Here is a 19,038-nt window from a genome sequence, read left to right as displayed (position 1 = left end):
TGAAAAATCATAGACATAGCACACGTGTTTCACTTTTCCCAAGAAAATATTTACTACCAAGGAAATCCAATTTATCGGTAAATGAGCATTCCACATTTTTTTCTTTAACTTTCTAACGCATTAGTTATGTACTCGACCAATTACTCGCCACATATTTGGTACTAATTATATTTATGCAATTTACCATTGCGTGCACATTATTTGCCAAAGTAAAAGTGACCCAGTTGACCCTCCTGATGCCTAATTAAGCCTGAAAAATAAAAAATTAAAAAAAAAACCCGAATTAACTTTCCACCAGTCGTGAGTTATCCCTGACCGTGCCCAAATAATCAACATTACTATCTCGTTACAGTGACCTACAACCGATCCGCGGTGAATTAAAAAGTAAAATCGTAACATAAAGCAGCATTCGACAGTAATTCCCTTCGACTTTCGTGAAACAGACCGTATCGCGTATCATTAAAAGATCATTTAATGGTTGCGCCGTCTAAGTTAAGCCTTTAATTGGATAATGAAACGATTGTAGAAAAGTTATCAGGAAAAAATGTCGTCGGGCACGCAAAAACCGAAGTACATGGGAAAGCCTTTCATCAAGAAAATATATGAAACCCACAAGAAGTGGCTTGGGGGCGAATCCAAAAAAAATGATGCCCTCAAAAAGAATTCTCTAACTGAAATTAAGAAAGTGCCAACAACAGATTTCGATGTCACTGTGGAAGATGACAAACCATCATCAGATTTTGATTCCATACAGAGTGACAAGCTTAGAATTGTCATTAACAGCTTCGACAAAATACTTGATGAGTACAGCAGCATCTCATCAAATAATTCTAAGACATCTGAAGATGTTCCTGTAACTGTGGTAGAGGTCATTCCACCTAAATCTGACACGCCCCCAGTGCCAGCCAAGAGACATTCTTTACCCAAAGAACCAGTGGTGCAAAACACTGATGAACCTCCTATAACTATTGTGCCACCACCAAGAAGACACTCAACCAGGACACCCCAAAAGCTCTCTATAGTAAAACCCATAAGTCAAGATGTGTCTTTGAGCCCGACTACTGCTGCACCAAAAACCCCTAATACCAAAATTCCGAAATTAGTAAAAGCAAAAACATGCAGCATAATTGAGTCCAAGTGCATCCTAAAAAAGACGAACTCAACCAATAATCCAGGGCAGCCAAATCATTTACAGGGCAACCTGCCAGGCAAGACTAAAAGCATGAACAACCTGGACTTGAACGCACCCACCCCTACAAAAATTGTCCCAATCACCATCGAATCACCAAAATATAATAAAAAAAATTTATTTGCACAACCAGAAAAGAAAAAGGTATGTCCAGAAGTTCCCCCAAAACCAATTCCCTTAAACTCAACATTTGACGTCCCAAAGAAGACCCCAATCATAGATTCTCCTATTAAAGTCAAAGACTTAGTAAAGCGCCTTAATAGCCTTACAGAAACGGTTGTTCCAGAGATTCAGGTTCAACCACCGCCAATCTCAAAGGCTGTAAGTACCACAAACTTAAGCCTGTCGAAGAAACACGGTTCCACTAGCAAGATACCGGTGAATTCCAGCTTGCGAAAGAGCTTTCCCAGTACTCCATGTCATCTAGACAAAATAGATAACAGCGGAAGTACTTTGGTGAAAGAGAAACAAAACAGTAGCATGAGCAAATCGAAAAGTACTCAAAACTTGGCTAAACCCCGGTTCTCATTACCTGTAATAAGTAATGGTTTGGATAAACCAGTGAGTAGAGCTAAAAGTGTACAAAATATTGCCAAGCAGCGGATATCCTTGGCAAAACCTATTGAGCACAGTGATAAGAACTTAGGAAAAAGCGTTCCGGACTTGCTTAAAGGTAAAACACGCCAAACAAAAGCTCCAATCAAACCTAAAAGCTTGAATGAAAATACCAATAAAGGCAATCCAGTAAATAAACTCAAAGCTTTAGAAGTGAAAAAAGCAGCTCCGGTTGCTTCTAAATCCAGTCCCAAGTTGCTAAGGGAAAAATCAAAGCCAAACTTAAAAGCTAATCTAACGGTAGTAAAGCCCAAGCCAAATGTCAAAGCAATCCCATTAGATAAAGTGGATGGATGTGCCAAGAATCTTGCCAAAAAAACTGAGTTACTTTTAAAAATGAAAACTGAAGAAGACGTTGATCCGAAGCAGGCTTTTGTTGCAATAAAAGGACCTAAAGATAAAAAGGTCAATATTGTTGTTAAGAAAATAGAGGATCACAGTGAAGTTTCGTTAAATAAAGTGGCACGAAGTCAGACTCTTAAAAAGGTTGAAACGAATGGAATATCTACAGTAGAAAAGAAACTAGTGACTGATACAAAGCAGACGAAACCCACTCTTAGAAAAATCAGTCCTAAAGTGGAATCCCAGCGTAATAAGAGTATCCTTGACACCAAAGGGGATGATAAATTTATCTCAAAAAAGAAGTTTACCGAAGTAAACGGCTTGAAAAAACACCTTGACTATAATTCGGACAATTCAGATGATTCGGGAAATATTTCCAATGAAGTTGATTGTGACGAAGTTAATTCCACTTCATCGATCAGAAGTCGAACCAGTACCGAATCCTTGACTACTGTATTGGATGCTACTATTAATCCAACCTCAAAGGACTTAAGCGTAAAATCTTGTGAAGTATCAATTGTGAAGAATTCTGCAAAACAGGTAAGTTTGGATTTACATTTTTATCGTAATTATTAATAGTATGGGTTTAGGCAGAACTGTAGCACTATAAAAGCCATAGATTTGTATGTTTCAGAACACCATTTAAGTCTGCTAGCCTGAGTAATTGTAAAGGTTCTTTTATGCTCGATTTTCTGGTTTCGGTACGTTTCACATTCGGTTCATCAAACAATATTATTATCAAAAAGCTCATGTAGGCTTTTGTTGGTCATTAAATTTCCTTTTGTTCTCTTGCTGTAGTTTTTGCTAGTCTTAGTCATTGTAAAAGTTATTTCAGCTGATTAGTACTATAAAATATACAAGAAGCTGAGAGCAGTTTGGCTTCCTGTCAAATAAATCGATGGTCGCCTGTAGGGCATTGATGTTCACAACCAAAATGTTAACTACTATTCTCACTGATTACAGTAAAGCTTCTGATAAAGTGGCATAAGCTCTTGTATGGATCATCTTAGAAGGAGAAAAATATCTTGGCTTAGGAACTTGGAAGAATGGTACGCCGCAAGAATCCCGTACTCAAGACAGTAATTTCCAACTTTCGAAATAACACATGAGGAGGAAGACATTTTGTTGAAGTTTTTCAGCCATGGTAGGTTTATGGATTGATCTTGGTATTAGATTGTCATAAACGTAAGAAAATCTTTAATTAAACAAAATCAATACTGAATGAAAACAATAGTGGAATAGACTACCATTCATGAAATTATCCTGTGAGATGATTCATAAAAAAGGAAGAAAAAGAGGCCTGCGTGGGGAGGGGAGCTTGGAGTGCAGGATTTTTTTAAGGTCCTTCACTGGATCTACTGATCTATCGTCACACTTCCTCTCACATATGGAGCTACCATTTGGTGGCCTTGCACGTGTGATAGAATCCGATGCTTTCCACCTCAATCCAGCCTAAGCATTATAACATATATGCAAATAAGCCCTTGAGACCGTATTGAACCTCTCTGTATCAAATATGGATCTTGCGATGTAGTTCCAGGACTGCGTGCTTCATGTACTTAGGGGATCATGCCAAATATCTGGTGGATGCTCTATAGAAATGTCTCGATGGAGAGAGAAAAAGTAGTGTCCAGCACTGGAAATAATTTGGCAGGATATCCTCACACCTGCCTCTTACTCAATTGAAATAAAAAAATTCAAAATCCTTAGGAGATTCCTGGATGTACTGGAGGATATTTAAGTAGGTGTGAGCCCTGTAGAGTGAAGGCCTGTATGATCGAACCAGTGATTTTAAACCTTAGGAACACAATTGTACAGGCAATGATATTTATTTATCCAGATATAGAAATAACTTTGAAGCCATCGATGACTGCAATTTGACTGAAAAAAAAAATTTACAAGCAAAAAAAGATTCTAGAAAGGAACATGAAGAGAAGAACATAAAGGAAAATACCTGTGAATCAAGTGGAAAAATATAAGTGAAATATTAAATGCAAATTGAAGGGTTATTAGAAATATATGTTGAGATCCAATAGCAAAATGCTTGCGATCTTGATGGTTAGTATTACACTAAGAGTAAGTCTCAGTCTGTCACACGATTCTGGATTATATTCTGGAAATAAGGAAAGGAGGATGATAGAAGTAATCGTTCTGAAAAAGAATCTTGACTCTAATAGCTCGGGCAATTCGGAGGATTCAGAAAACACCACTGCGAATCTGAATAAAAATTAATAGGGGGTCGTCTTGGAGATGTTTGGTCCTAAAATCTTTTTATTGATGCCTACAGCAAGCTGAATCTCTAAAAATATTTTTATTGTTATTGCACCATACATTTATTGACCATTTTTGTTTTATATAGGAAAGGATATTTTAATATTTATAAATAAATACATTTATTTTCAGTTTGCTTTAAACAAACAGAAACCTAAGCAAATAAAGATGCGTTTGTATAGGCATTTGAAGGCAGAATGGCTTGTATATGTTTTCTTTGCTTACTTTACCTAAGTTAACTTTGTAATATCAGATTTATCCCTGGCCTTGCTCAAGGTGTTTCTTCCGATAAAATGTTTTTCTTAAATTTGGAGGCTGGGTTCAGTGCAAATGAAATGAATTTATTCCTGTCGTAGTTTTAAGGCACGTGGAAGCACCTTACCAAGAGTGGACTGTATATTTGATTTCTTTTCCTAGGATATCCAGATCTTCCAGGGATTGGCACAAAAATAAAACACTATACTTAACTTTAATTTATTGTAATGTTTAAAGTTTCACTCGATTGTAAATGGTTAAAAATAAACTTCTACGAAATGCACCAGAAAACGCATTTTCAGACTGGTGCGTGTACCCCTTGAGATAATTAGGTCGACTGACTTAATCGGCGATGCGGGCGATGAGTATGTGGTTACAGAGCAGGTCTCCGTATAGTAAAGTCAGTTGTCATAAGATTGGTCCGTTATGGGCTCTTCAGACGCATTTAATTGTTATGGAAATCACAACAATTTTCAAGATAATCAAAGATATTGCATGAAGCATGTGCTTTTTTAGAAACCTACAGTTTCAATATCCCCAAGAGTTAGCAACTCTATTGACGTTAATACTGGGCTGATTCCAGTTAAGGTTAATTCTTTAGTCAATTGATATTTGTGATAATTTTCTCAGAGCCATTGACAGTGAGAACTATATTTTAGCCGTCTAGTTTAGACTTTAATAGCTATTTTTAGACTTTAAAAGAGCTTTTGAAACCATTGATTAAAATGTATTCCTTTTTAATTGAAAAATTAGAAATATTTAAAATTAAGGGTAGTCAGTCTGGTTTAAAAATCTTATCTGTGTAACAGAGTCCAACGTGTTAAGTATGTTAGTTGTCTGTCTGGTGTTCTTGATGTTATGTTTGGTGTACCGCAAGGCACAGTGTTAGGTCCATTATTGTTTACACTATATATTAATGATATGATAAAATTAGTCAAAAAATGTAAAATCGTTTTATTTGCAGATGATACCATGATTTACACAATTGGTAAACATCTTAATGAACTGGTATTCAATATAAACAATGAACTTGCTAAATTATTTGGATGGCTCTGCCACAATAAACTGAGTTTAAATACCAACAAATCAAAATTCTGCGTGCTTAACAGAAAATCAAGATTGAGTCGGGTAGACATTGACGCTATGGACATTATTGTAGATGGAGAAAAAATTCTTTTTGAAAAGAAAATAAAATACTTAGGGATTATTTTGGACGCAAGCCTAAATGCTTCCATGCGCATGCCAATTACATAATGAGGAAGTTTTGGAGAAAGAAAGTTGGATTTATAGCACGCATAGGAAAAATCTATCAATGCACACAAAACTAATGCTTTATAATGCTATTGCTTTTCCCCATCTGCATTTCTGTTCGACATTATTATTTAATTTACCCCAGTATATAATAAACCAGTTTAAAATAATACAAAATAGAGCTATGAGACTGATCCTTAAATGTAATCATTGTACCCCAGTTGTGTCTATGTTAAACGTCCTAGGTATATTGTCTGTGAACCAAAGAATAATGTTTAATGTTTATCTGTTTATTTTTAAATTAAAACAGCGTTTGCTACCAGACTATATCTGTGATAAATTGACAATTTTTAGTAATGTTCACAATTATCTTACTCGCAACCGACCAGATTTCCTAGTTGACAGATGTAATACAACTCAGTTGCTCAAGTCAATATTATATAGGGGCTTAATAGATTTCAATAGGTTACCGGCTAGTCTTAAATCCTGTGATAGTTTTAACGTGTTTAAAAGGCTCTTGAGAAAATTTGTTCTAGATATTTAGTATTTGTCTTTTTTATCTTTATTCTGTGATATGAATTTTATATTTTGTGTTATATCGTTATACGTTTTATTTTATAGGTTTAAATTTTTTTATGTCATTTTAAGTTTTATTTATTATTTATTTTACCTTAATTTTATTGTGTGTTTGTGTTCTGACTTTATCAAATTTTAACTCATTTTATATTTTAAAATTTTAATATTTTATATTTATAACTCATGTTTTATTAATTATTCTTTTACGTTTAGCTTAAGATTTTATTTATATGATTTTACTTTTACAGTTACTTACTGTTTGTTTTTCTTACCTTTTTTTATATATTTCCACTCATATGTGAATGCATAAAATTAAACATGTTTATTTGCCAACAATACTCGTACCTTATACCAGCACTATTATTGTAATATTATCCTTATTTTTTTGGTTTTGTTTAGGTTTTTAATTTTAGTTTATTGCTTTTTAATAATATATTAAACGCCATACTGTGTATTTTATTTTTATGTAGCAGATTTTGCTAAATAAAGATTATTATTATTATTATTATTAATATTATTATTATTAAAAAAAGTCAGGTCCGGTGAGTCGGTTGGTCATTAAGTTGGACTTTGGTCCCCAATTCATATATATTATTATATTTCTGAGGAGCAAGCAAGATAGGGTATTTTACAATTTAAAAAAATAAAAACCATATAAAAGTAATTTTATTTGTAAATTAATGATATTTGTAAATATAGATAGTATTTTAAACTATTTAGAAAGAATATTCGAAATTTTTACTATTAGTATGTAGGTATACTGAAAATCTTTGTGTATTTACTGACTGTGCTAAACAGTATCACCAACGTTGCTATAAAAGCTAATTCTATTTGAATTTTGTAAAAAAGCAATCGAATCTAATTCAGCTAATAGAATGCAATCGGTTAAAGTTACAAGCAGCTATTCGTATGAATTTGTTGTAACCTCTAGTGTTTCATAGGGAAGTAATTTAAGCTTAATCTTATTTATAATTTGTACTAACGATTTAACAATCAAATATTCAAATGGTACCAATTTTTTTGGTTTGACTAATTAATGCAGTGAAAACGTTCGATTTTTATTTCGATATAAAAATTTCCTCAAGAAACAAAAATAAGCCCATGGACATGGTACTTTTTTCAGCTAGTTTTGTCCAACAAATTCAATAGCAAAATAATAATTTTACTTTCAGTAGTCATTTTTCTAACATTTGCATTTTTTTGAAAAAGTAAAGTGACCCCTTCGACATACTACTCGTTCTCAGGTATGTACTTTTTCACTAATTAATTTAATGGAAAAGTTGCATTTTTAATTCCAATAATCGTTTACCCAAAATATCAACTTTTCCTTAAGAATCGAAACAACGAACTTTATATGGGCATGCTTCGTAACCCTAAGAAAAACCTTTCAAACAATAAGCCTTGGCAATTATTTAAGCATTTTATTTTAAATTAAATTTCTCAAGGTCACAAAAATAAACTTGAGAATCTTAAACGTAAAATTGTTGACGCTGTCTGAATCAGCCATAAAAAAATTGAGAGTTTTTATTTACGAAAATCATCTTAAAACTTCACCTAGTCCTATATATAATCTTTGTTTACACATCAATTCATTTTTTCAGATATTCTTCCGTACTGGCGTAGTCTCTCAATTGGAATCCCAACGCGATGAACGGCTGGCAGGCGTGGTCATTTCCCTTCAGGCACACTGCAGAGGGTACCTGGCACGCAGGAAATTACAACAACGGAAATTACAAGATTTGGCGGTGCGGTGTATCCAGAGAAACGTGAGAAAATTCATGTTGGTTCGCGATTGGCCGTGGTGGCGGCTGTTGGTGCGCGTTACACCTTTACTAAACGTCCATCGGACTGAGGAGGAGCTTAGGGCAAAAACAGTGAGTAAATATACATCTTATCGTAGGAATTTCATTGTCAAAGGTCAATTAACCTTTTAAATTGGAAATTTATTCCATCTGAAGATGTATCGTTGTTAATTATGTCAAAGCAAACATTTTAACTGGGTTAACTGTTCTTACAAACACTTTCAAAGCAACTTATAAATATTAATCTCATATGCTGACAGTTGTCCTGAGATAGCAGTAATTCATATAAGCACATATTTTTGTCGTCTTCGGTTATTGAGAGGCACTTGTCACTGTCACAGTAAATACATTTTCACTTATAAGAAGAGAATTGACGTTAGATTATAAATAATGCATAATGCGCCTTGATCGTGCTAACAAATCGGTAACTTATGGAAATTTAAAATTGGCGACAGAACTACGGATTATTTAAGTTTTCTTCTAGGTATTTCGCTGAAAAATGGCAATTTTATTTAACTACGAGCAAAAGAGAAATATCACTTCTGTGTGTTTTTTAAGATTAAGAAGTACATACATGCATATCAATTTAGTTTGATTAAAGTTTTTTCAGAATGGGTTAGGTACTTTAATCTATTGCATCATTATACGACGACCGAACTCGTAAACATAGATATTAATACTCATAAAAATAGGCTTTAACTGAGTTCTGAGTATAAGGGCATTTGCTTAGTTAAAGATCCATTTTCAGGTTATTAAGGATTATAGACCTAAACTTGGTAACTAAAGTTGTAAGAGCGAGAGAGAGCAAGACAGAAATTCGTCTTGTGTAGTAGAAGAAGTAGGGTAAAATTGGTGAGCAATTTCTCAGTGTGAACGCGACTGCGACTTGCAGCTCGACTCACACACTTTCTCCGATAACGACTCAACCGACTGTGTACTGCAACTCTTGAACCAGTAATCGGTCATCAAGAGTCTAGAAAGGAAGCCTTCTTAGGGCTTAAGAAGTAAAGGAAATAGGGTTAACTCGTGAGCAACTTCTTACTTCCACTGCGACTCGACTCACACACTACGTCTTGGCAACAATAATCCAACTTAACTGTAATAGTAACTGAGATCGAGTGTAACAACCATACTTCGACCGTGTGACTAGATTGTTTTTGATACCCTTTTTGGACACCTTGTATATAGAGAACAATACCGGTCCAAGGACAGTTTCCTGTGGCACACCATATTCTACCAACCTAGGCAAACTGACACATCCATTTATTTTGGTGCTTTGTGTTCTTTGGTTAATGTAAATTTCAAGCAGGTTGTAAATGATCCCTCGAATCCCAATATTTTTCAGTTTTTTTAGCAGAATATCATGTGTCACAGTGTCGAACGCTTTGCTGAGGTCCAGAAATATTGCTATGCACCTCTCGTCACAGTCGAAACACTTTCCTATCTGATCTGTAATACAATTGACCGCATCTTCTGTACTTTTATTTTGTTTAAATCCAAATTGAAATTGTGACAAAAAATCATTTTTTTCTAAAAAACTCGTCTAAGTTTCATGCATTTCTCTATGATTTTTGAAAGATTACTGGTTAAAGATATGGGTCTATAATTACTTATAATTTTTTTATCTCCCGATTTATGCAACGGGGCATGTTTGAAAATTGAGGGAAAAATACCAGTTTCAAATACTAAATTTACAAGATGTAGAATTGGTTTAATAAGGTGTTTGATATTTTTTCAAAAATAGTGCAGGTATTTCGTCAGCCCCGGATGCTGCATTAGTCTTAAGAGTGCTTATTAATTGAATTTATTCATTTTGCGTTATAGGTTTAGGAAACATAATTTCCACTTGGATTATTTTTTGGGTTTAGGCTGGCCTGTCTTGGATTTTTAATTTTACCCGCCATCATTTTTCCAATTGTGCTGAAATAGGAATTAGAATATAATAGGAAAATAGAATACTGTTCATGATTGTCCTGCCTAAGTAAACCGTGGTATGTCCAAGTTTTGATGGTCAAAAGCATTATATATATATAACAGTCTCTCATAATAAAATACATTTTAACGTTTATCTTCATGATGTTTATATGGCTTCTTTCCTGTAACGAATTATCGATTTCCACACCAAACCAATTAAATCTGATGACAGATTCTGTAAAAGGACGTTACGCAACCTAAAGACGAAACATAAATAGCGTTTTCACTTTCAATAGTAAACAAAGATTTATAGTTTATACCAATGTGTTTTTCTCATTGGAAACCTTTAATATTTTTTTTTAGCTTCTTGGGAAAATCTATTGACTTGCTACATTCCTTTTTGTACGGTAGCAGTTGTTGGCATAAGGATTATGTACTTGGAATCGAAAGTTTGTTCAGGGCATACATATTAATGTAGGTACTGGCTGCTTAGGCGTATGTTTAAAATAACGTTTTATTCATTGACAACGTTTTATTTTAAAATAATTTTTCTGTTTTTTGTGCTCTATTATAACAAATTTTTCAAACAAAAATTTGACCCTAAATTTGGGGCAACATTTTCAATATCTCTTGGAAATTACAAGGAAAGTAATCTCACATGGATTAATCTTATATAATTTTTAGATATGATATAAAGGTTTCTTGTACATAGACCTTTAAATTGCCTTCAATCAGAAAGACCATAGAAAGATATATATAATAGTAAGGGTAACAAAGACAAATACATGAATTTCATATGGACTTTCCTGGTTTTTGAACTAAAAATTAATTATAAATAATAAGTTTCGATGAATTCTTATTAAAAACACACTCTATAATACCTGACCATCTACTATAATGATAAAATTCGTGATCCGGAAGATCGTTACTAAGTTTTTTCTGTTATTTATTTTGATTTAACAGTCGCGCCAATATTTAGACTGGAACTGGCCTCCTAGCGGCAAGGGATTTATATGTATTAGGTAGACCATTGTTCCGGAATATTCGCCAACCTTTTTGGTGTGTCCCGCGAAGTCGCAAAGTATGCCTACTGCTCGCTTCATCCTGCCGATCTAGGCGACGAACAAGATAATATCCGAATTCTGGAAAACAGCTTATTTCAGCTCCCTTAGTTCATTTTATCCCGAAATGATCCCAAAGATTATGGATACCGGTCGATATCGGCAGAAGCTTCCTCTTTTGCAACAGGAGCTCTTCTAGAAGTGCATTGCTCCAGAGAACGACACTGACGAATATCAACAGCACACCAGTATTTAGACGGCTGTAAACCTGAAGACTCTAACATACTGCGAATTATCCTCTAGTCCAAATTATTGAGTTTGCATGCCAGCTTGGAAACTGCCAGGCTTCTCAGATCCTCGACAAGCAACTCTTTGTTTAGAGAACACAAAGCTCCCCAAACTTCCTCATAGGGTGGCTTTGGATATGACGCCTCTTTGGTAAACAGGTAGAAAGTCTTTCTACCAATCTCTTTATCGGTTATCTATAGTGCTTGCCCGAGACTATGGTCAGACCGCAGTCCTTGAATTGCAGATACGCAGCTCTTGAATTTTTTTCCGAATTTCGAGCTATCCCTCCAGTTTGTTTGCAAATCCTTAGCCACTTAATATGCCAGACTATACTCAGCTGGAGCAGTAACCAGGTCTTGCTGCACCTCTTTTTCTTACACGCGTACTTTCAGTTGACTTGACAACTGAAATATTTACACTGTATTTATTTCGATTTGAAAGTCGGGCCAATATTCAGATTCGAAATGGCCTCCTACTATTGGCAAGGGCTCCTTATGTATTAGGTAGACCATTCGCTAACTTTGTATGTGTGTCTCGAGATGTCGCGAGCTGCGCCCGCCGCTCGCTCCATATATATATAATACTAGGGAAGAGCTGTTCTATTTGCGAATTGTGAAGATCGTTACTATATCTTATATAAATGTTTTCATTTCTTTATTATCTATAACTGATGTTGAATAAAACATTTTGCGCTAGGAAATAATTTTTTATCAAAACTTTTGATTAAAATTACACAGATTTTGCTTTTTCTCTCATTTATACCTCTAACTAAAATTTCCCTCACATTATAATGAACAATCAAACTTGATCATTATGGACAATAAATTCCAACAAATAATTAGCTCAAATAAAGAAAAATCCCTAAATTTCATAAGGGGTAGAACGATATAAAGTGATTTGAATGACAAACAAACAATGCATGCATTACATTTTTCCTAAATTCCAATCAAATAGTTTCCATTGTTTGGGGTCAATCAATGATATTCCAGGTTCAGTGGTCTTTTAATAATAAGCACAGCAGAAGCGAAGAAGAAACTGCTAATATGCAAGTTACGTTTCATCTATTGATATACCCAAACTCCATTGTCAAAATAGTTCGAAGATTTGTTCTTACCACATGGTACCTTTGAAGCAATTGATAGTTATTTCACACCTGATGGTAGTATTTCTTAAGAGATGTATTCAGGCCAGGGCATTATATGAATTACTTAAAATCTATCTTTTGCTGTAAGTAAGCAATGTCTCTTTGCATGCAGTCAGAATTTCCATAACTTTTGGTCAGTAAAAAAAGTCGCTTGGGATGAAAAACAATAGAGGTTTATATCTGGCAGTCGTGTGCTCTATTAACGCTCAATAATTAATATTTTTTGACCACGTGGTTAAGTTGTCTGTCTATACTGACCTTACCAATGCGTTTGACATGGCCAACAACAGTTTTATGTTTCTAAAGCTCAAGGCGTTGGGTTTTGGTGATGCTTTTTTGAGTTCGAAGTCCTATCTGATGTCTCTCAGGAATTATCCCATTGTGGACTAATTTTGTTTAACTTTGTCATTCTGGATCTATTACCAAGCATTAAATATAGCAAGATTTTGATGTATGCGGACGGTATTATTTGTATTGCGATTTATTCAACAATTTTCTAGTGGATTTTCGTAAATATATTGAGAATTTTATACTATTTTCTAATACGTCTTATTCTATGGCCTGCTGTATGGTCACCTGGTGGAAATTCGCCAAAACGTCTGCTTTTAGGCTAAGGAGGTTTTTAGTTTCTTTGATTGCTATTTATTGGAAACTAGAAGAGATTGGATGTTAGATATCTCGTTTTTGCGTGTTGTTTTTTATTCTCACCTTGATTGTTCCGAATTGTTGGCTGAGATTCGAGTTTCACTAGATAGCAGTTTCACTTTTTTATTCAGCACCTGAATATTTTTTCATTCACTCGTAAATCAAAAAGATAAATGACTGTTTCATATAAAACTATATTTATTCTTTATCATCTTCAGTTAGTTCTTGCTGAAGCACTTGTCACTGTCACCACAAACGAATGCCAAGAAGAGAATCGTCTTCACCACATAAATAATGCATCGTACACCTCGGCCGCGCCAACCTCATAACAGATATATTAGTGGCAAAAACCGTTTTATAATGGGATTTATTGAATTTTCAAATAAAAACTGGTAGAAAGTTGAATTTTGCATCTACATGACCGGCACCGTAAATGGCGTTATAAGGTAAAAACATTTTGTTTTTGCCACCATTATGTTGTTTTAAATTAGGGTAAGGATCGTGTATGAAACGAGTATGGTAATTTGCAGTTTCTTTGCGGAATGAACATAAACTTGCCTAATTTAAAATGCGTTTTTTCTCTTGTGATTTGTAAGATTTTCTTTTGGTGTTTTTTTGTTATAAAACGAGGAATCGAATGAATGACTAAACTATTATAGTAGCTCTTCTAACCTCTTCCCTTTCTTCTCAATCCGTTCTAGTGTATTTTACATTTAATCAACAGAACATAATACTACTATCATATTCACCTAGGAATGATGACTAAATAATAAAGACATTAAAAGCAATCATAAATATTTTTCACGAATCTTCGGCACGTCGCGTCGCACGCTATGGAACGCTTTCTGCAAGTCAGATTAGATTGACCCCGAAGTGAGTAGTCATTTATAATTATTAGCAGAGACCACTGTTGTTGTGGTAATAAGTACTTTCGAAAAAAGAATTCTTGATTTGACATTTTAATAATAATGAACTCTCTGCTGATAGTAACGTACGGCAATGATTCAATTCTTCGAATCGGAAACCTGTTACACTACGATGGAGAAAGTATAATTTTTTATGTTGCCGAGTTTTGTGGCGGCGATTCACGATGGAAAAAAAAATCTAATAATATATAAATAGGTAATAATGAAGCTTTAAAAGTATCCAATGTTGTTATATAGGGTGTCCTGTAATTGATCATTGCTTGAATGGGGGCAGTAGAAGTAATTAACCAAAATTGGTAAGCAGATGATAACCGAAGGCGTAGAAGAAGTCATTCTACTTTAACGAGGCTATTCCTAACAGGAAAAATATTGACAAGGGTACGGACTTTCTCAGTACTCCTGTTCAACTATGTTAAACTGCAAAATAATCATCCTAAAATATCATGTTAATAGCATCTATAGATTCCGTACGAAATGAAAAAGAGAGAACTGCAATATTTGGTCCACATTATAAGAGGTCCAAGGTCTGAGATTTTAAAACTCCAAGTAAATTAAGAGAATCCATGTCATCTAATATATCCTGTTACGGTTTTATTTTCCAGCACTGATTTTGTCCCACTTCGTACACCACATCTGAATACAAGACAAACTATTATTGAATGCAAAAATAAATATGGGATTTTGCATTTGTGATTTTACCTTAAAATAAGTTAATCTGTTTTAATTTTCATAACCATTATTATGAATGTTGACACAAATACTGATTAATGTCAAGAATCTGGTGAATCAGTCTTTTTAAAAATTATTACGGCCTCTCTTTATAGGTCTGCCATATACTGCCATTTTATCCATTTTTTGCTCCTAACCATTTTATCCAGCATGAATCTCATGGTACCACTAGGGCCAATACCAATAGGCTATAGAGTTTGCAGTGTTTTCTGTCAAAATCTGTTTTGTATCAAATGAGTCCCGATAAAGACCATATTCCATCACCGCCTCTTTTATAATAATATATTTACGAGGGTGGTCCCAGAAGTACCCGGCCTGACCTAGAGATGTCGGTAGTAGTTTGAAAAATATCAGTGTATTAGAAAGTATACAATCTTTAAAGCATATGTTTCAAGTTTGAAGACGCCACGTTGTCTAGTATTTGTTTGGCAGCCATTACTAGTGAACGTTTTCAGTGAATTTGTGAAAATGGAGAAAATTGGTCATCGTTATGTGATACAATACTTTTAATTGAAAGGCCTCAGCCCAACCAATATAAAAGCTGAACTGGATTCTATTCTGGGTAAGTCTGCTCCTTCGTTAACAACAGTAAAATATTGGGTAGCAGAGTTTAAACGAGGCCGTACGAGCTGCCAAGACGAGCATAGCAGGGGTCGTCCAAATGAGCTGACGAGTCCAGAAATTTTAAAGAAAATTCACAGAGTGGTACTGGATGATCGTCGACTAAGTGCGGACATAGTAGGCATTTCAAAGAGTGCGGTATATCGCATATTAACTGAAAATTTTAACATGAGAAAGCTGTGTGCAAGATGGGTGCCGCGTTTGCTCACACTCGAGCAAAAACAGTGTCGTGAAGATGTTTCAATTAAGTGTTTAGCGAAATTTAATAGCAACAAAGCAGAATTTTTGCGTCCTTTCATAACCATGGATGAAACATGGGTCCATCACTTCACACCTGAGACAAAAGAACAATCAAAACAATGGACTCAAAAGGGAGAACCGGCTCCAAAGAAGGCGAAAACCGTTTCATCTGCAGGCAAGGTCATGGCGTCGGTTTTTTGGGATGCGCGAGGGATAATTTTCATTGACTATCTTGAAAAAGGTAAAACTATCAATGGCGAGTATTATGCGAACTTATTGCAACGTTTGAGCGAAGAAATTAAGCAAAAATGGCCGCATTTGGTTAAGAAGAAAGTGTTGTTTCATCAAGACAATGCACCAGCTCACAAATCCATTATTGCAATGGCCAAAATTAACGAATTAAACTTTGAATTGCTACCTCATGCACCCTATTCACCAGATTTAGCCCCGTCAGATTATTTTCTGTTTCCAAACTTAAAAAACTGGCTCAATGGTCAAAGATTTTCCAACGATGAAGATGTGATGTCTGCAGTTAATGGCTATTTCGAGGCGCAAGATAGTTCTTAGTATAAAAAGGGTATCGAACTTATAAAACATCGCTGGGAAAAGTGTATAGAGCTGAAAGTGCTATAAGAGCTGCTTTACAAAATTTTCGTGTTTTCTTTCTTGGGTCGGGTACTTCTGGGACCACCCTCGTATTGCCAACAGAGTGTTAGCCAAAAAAACAAGCAATGTCATTTGTATTTTATGAATAACTTTAAGTACAAATGCATATAACATATAATAGAAACCCCTTCGCAGAAAAGTTGATGAATAAGTAAGTATGCTAAGATGTCTCTGCCTCTGATGACAACTGACATGCTTTAATTTTAAATTTATTGATCATTGATGAATTTTATAATTTTGGTGAACAGATTTTGAGAATTTCTTTACAACATTATAAGAGACATAAAGTATAAGAAAGGCACAGTCAGAATACCCAGCTGGAAACATTAAGATCTCGAGCGTATCGAATGATGTGCTTAGATAATAATTAATTATACACTGGTATAGTAAAAATATTCCATTAATGCCCAATTTAGTTCAGATATCAGATTCTGGAGGTCCAAATTCCAACTAAGTGTACCATAAGGGTAAACCTCCAAAAAATTCACACTCTCCACCACTGGCACTGATTTTCCATTCAAATGTATATAGACAGAATCATTTATTTGCATTGTTTTACAAAGCACAAAAGTTTAGTCCTAGCTACAAATTCTTTGTAGAGAAAAATATTTACAGACAACGATAGGAGAAAAGGTTTAAGAATGGTTCCCTGAGGCACTGGTGAAATGTATTCTTTAACATTGTGGGTTATGCAAGCATATTAAATTCTTGTGGAACAATATGATTCTATAAAACAATCCAAAAACCTTCTTGTTCCTATCAACTTTTTTAACAATATATATCATTTTATAACTGCTTCTACTGCTGGCTACTACTGCTAACTTTGTGGATCTTTTTGAACTAAAGCCAGTTGAGATGCTGAGAAGATTTTATGCTGCTCAATGAAATTTATATGATTGGTGTCGGAAACTGCATTTCACCTTGTTGCCAATTACATAACCAGATGCTATCCACTACTTCGACTGCCATCTTGGGTCTGGATTTGTAACTGCAGAAGGGGGTTGCCAACCAACACCACTGAATTTAAATCTCAGTATGCCCATTGCGCGTCTCTGTTGACGGAGTAGAAGACTTTCATAGAGCTGATCTGTTGCTAACTCCCTGGTTTAGTGTCGACTGACCCCATTCATACCAAGTGGGCCCCTTGCTAGTTGAATACCCAAACATTCAGGTACCTTTGTATTGACATCTGAGTTTCTTGGCATACATGCAAAAAGCCCTTTTCAAGCACGAAGTAAATTATGAATACCTTTTACGTGAAACACCTCTTCTAAATTGGAAGTTGGTTACAGGTGTTGCCGTAATGTATAAAAGTACTAAAGGAACAGATGAAGCAGGACTGCAGGATTTAGTTTCTCTGGTTGTAGTCAAGTAATGCTGATAACAAGTAAACGAACTCCCCTTTTAGACTTTCAAGCAGCACTTTTAATCTATAATGGATTATAAACGCATATTTTTTCCACTCAGCATCATAAAAATCGAAACCGCGAAACCTAGCAGGTGGCAATTGACCCGGTCAAACTCTGCCAAAAGTAAAAGGCACCAGGTTGATCGAATGCGTTATAAAAAAATTTCTCGCGCAAAATTTATGGTGGGTTTATCGCAAATTACCATCTCTATAATATCGTACGTTATAACGGCCAATAAAACGGAACCGCGTGGGAGATTTACATGCATTATAGGATTTTCGAGTGGATATTAAAAAAGGCGCGACGGTCGGGTTCGTTTACCTTTATAGGATCCACCTTTCATCTTTGATAGTGTTTTTTTTTTGCATAGTAAATATTTATTATTAATTGCTAAATTATTCTATGTTTTTTCCATTAGGTGTTAAAAGTTAAATAGTTTATTTTTTGGGTGTTTTTGATTAACCGGGTTTTTTAATTATCTTACAGATTTAGCATATATTATCTCTTGAAAGTGTTACTAGACATAGAAATACCTTGCCCTGCTATTGGGACAGTTATACGACAATAGCATAGAAATAGTAAGGTCGATGGCAGGATCTCTAAAACCTTTAACTTACAACGCGACTTTCACCAAAGATGCATCTTGTCTCCCTTGCTATTTAACGTAGTTGTATATATGTGATATAGTGAATACGGAGTTAGGAAACCCCGGTATGGATCGAATGGCGCTAGAATTGTGGGTAGGATGGTGGTAGTAGAGTCGTATAGTTATCGGCGACAAGACATGAAATAACTTTCGCTACGAGGATGAAACGACCCTTTTTACGAAAAACGAACAAGTGAGAGGGGTTCGTTACGTACTTGACGTAAGTCCACCCTCTAATTTTTGACGTCGCAGGGTATCCGTCAACCCCTCACTATTTCTTTGTACAGTTATAGGAGAAAAGTTGACAAAAATGCCTCGGGCGCCACTCTAAGTAATTAAAGGGGCTTAAGGCGGAGTCCCCTCTAGCCTCTCGGGTAAGCCTTTGAAGTTTAAACAGTGGAGAAACCAGGTAGATATTGAAAGTAGACTGTCCAGTTATAATGAGATC

The 19,038-nt window shown here is 35.0% G+C and overlaps 1 protein-coding gene across 6 annotated transcripts in view; it reads left to right on the top strand.

Moving 5' to 3' along the window:
- Positions 1 to 19,038, top strand: part of LOC126738415 (unconventional myosin-XVIIIa) — a 563,322-nt gene that overhangs the window by 456,559 nt on the left and 87,725 nt on the right. For 5 of the 6 annotated variants that reach the window (XM_050443741.1, XM_050443745.1, XM_050443744.1 and 2 more), the window contains one exon: positions 8,101 to 8,373. In XM_050443741.1, the coding sequence (XP_050299698.1) occupies positions 8,101 to 8,373 (273 nt within the window). Of the gene's footprint in view, positions 1 to 352; positions 2,687 to 8,100; positions 8,374 to 19,038 lie in introns of all 6 variants that reach the window. The other variant, XM_050443747.1, reaches the window with a different exon arrangement.

This window comes from Anthonomus grandis, chromosome 7 (genome assembly GCF_022605725.1).
Source record: "Anthonomus grandis grandis chromosome 7, icAntGran1.3, whole genome shotgun sequence".
NCBI lineage: Eukaryota > Metazoa > Arthropoda > Insecta > Coleoptera > Curculionidae > Anthonomus > Anthonomus grandis.
This window is presented reverse-complemented; position numbering and strand designations above follow the sequence as displayed.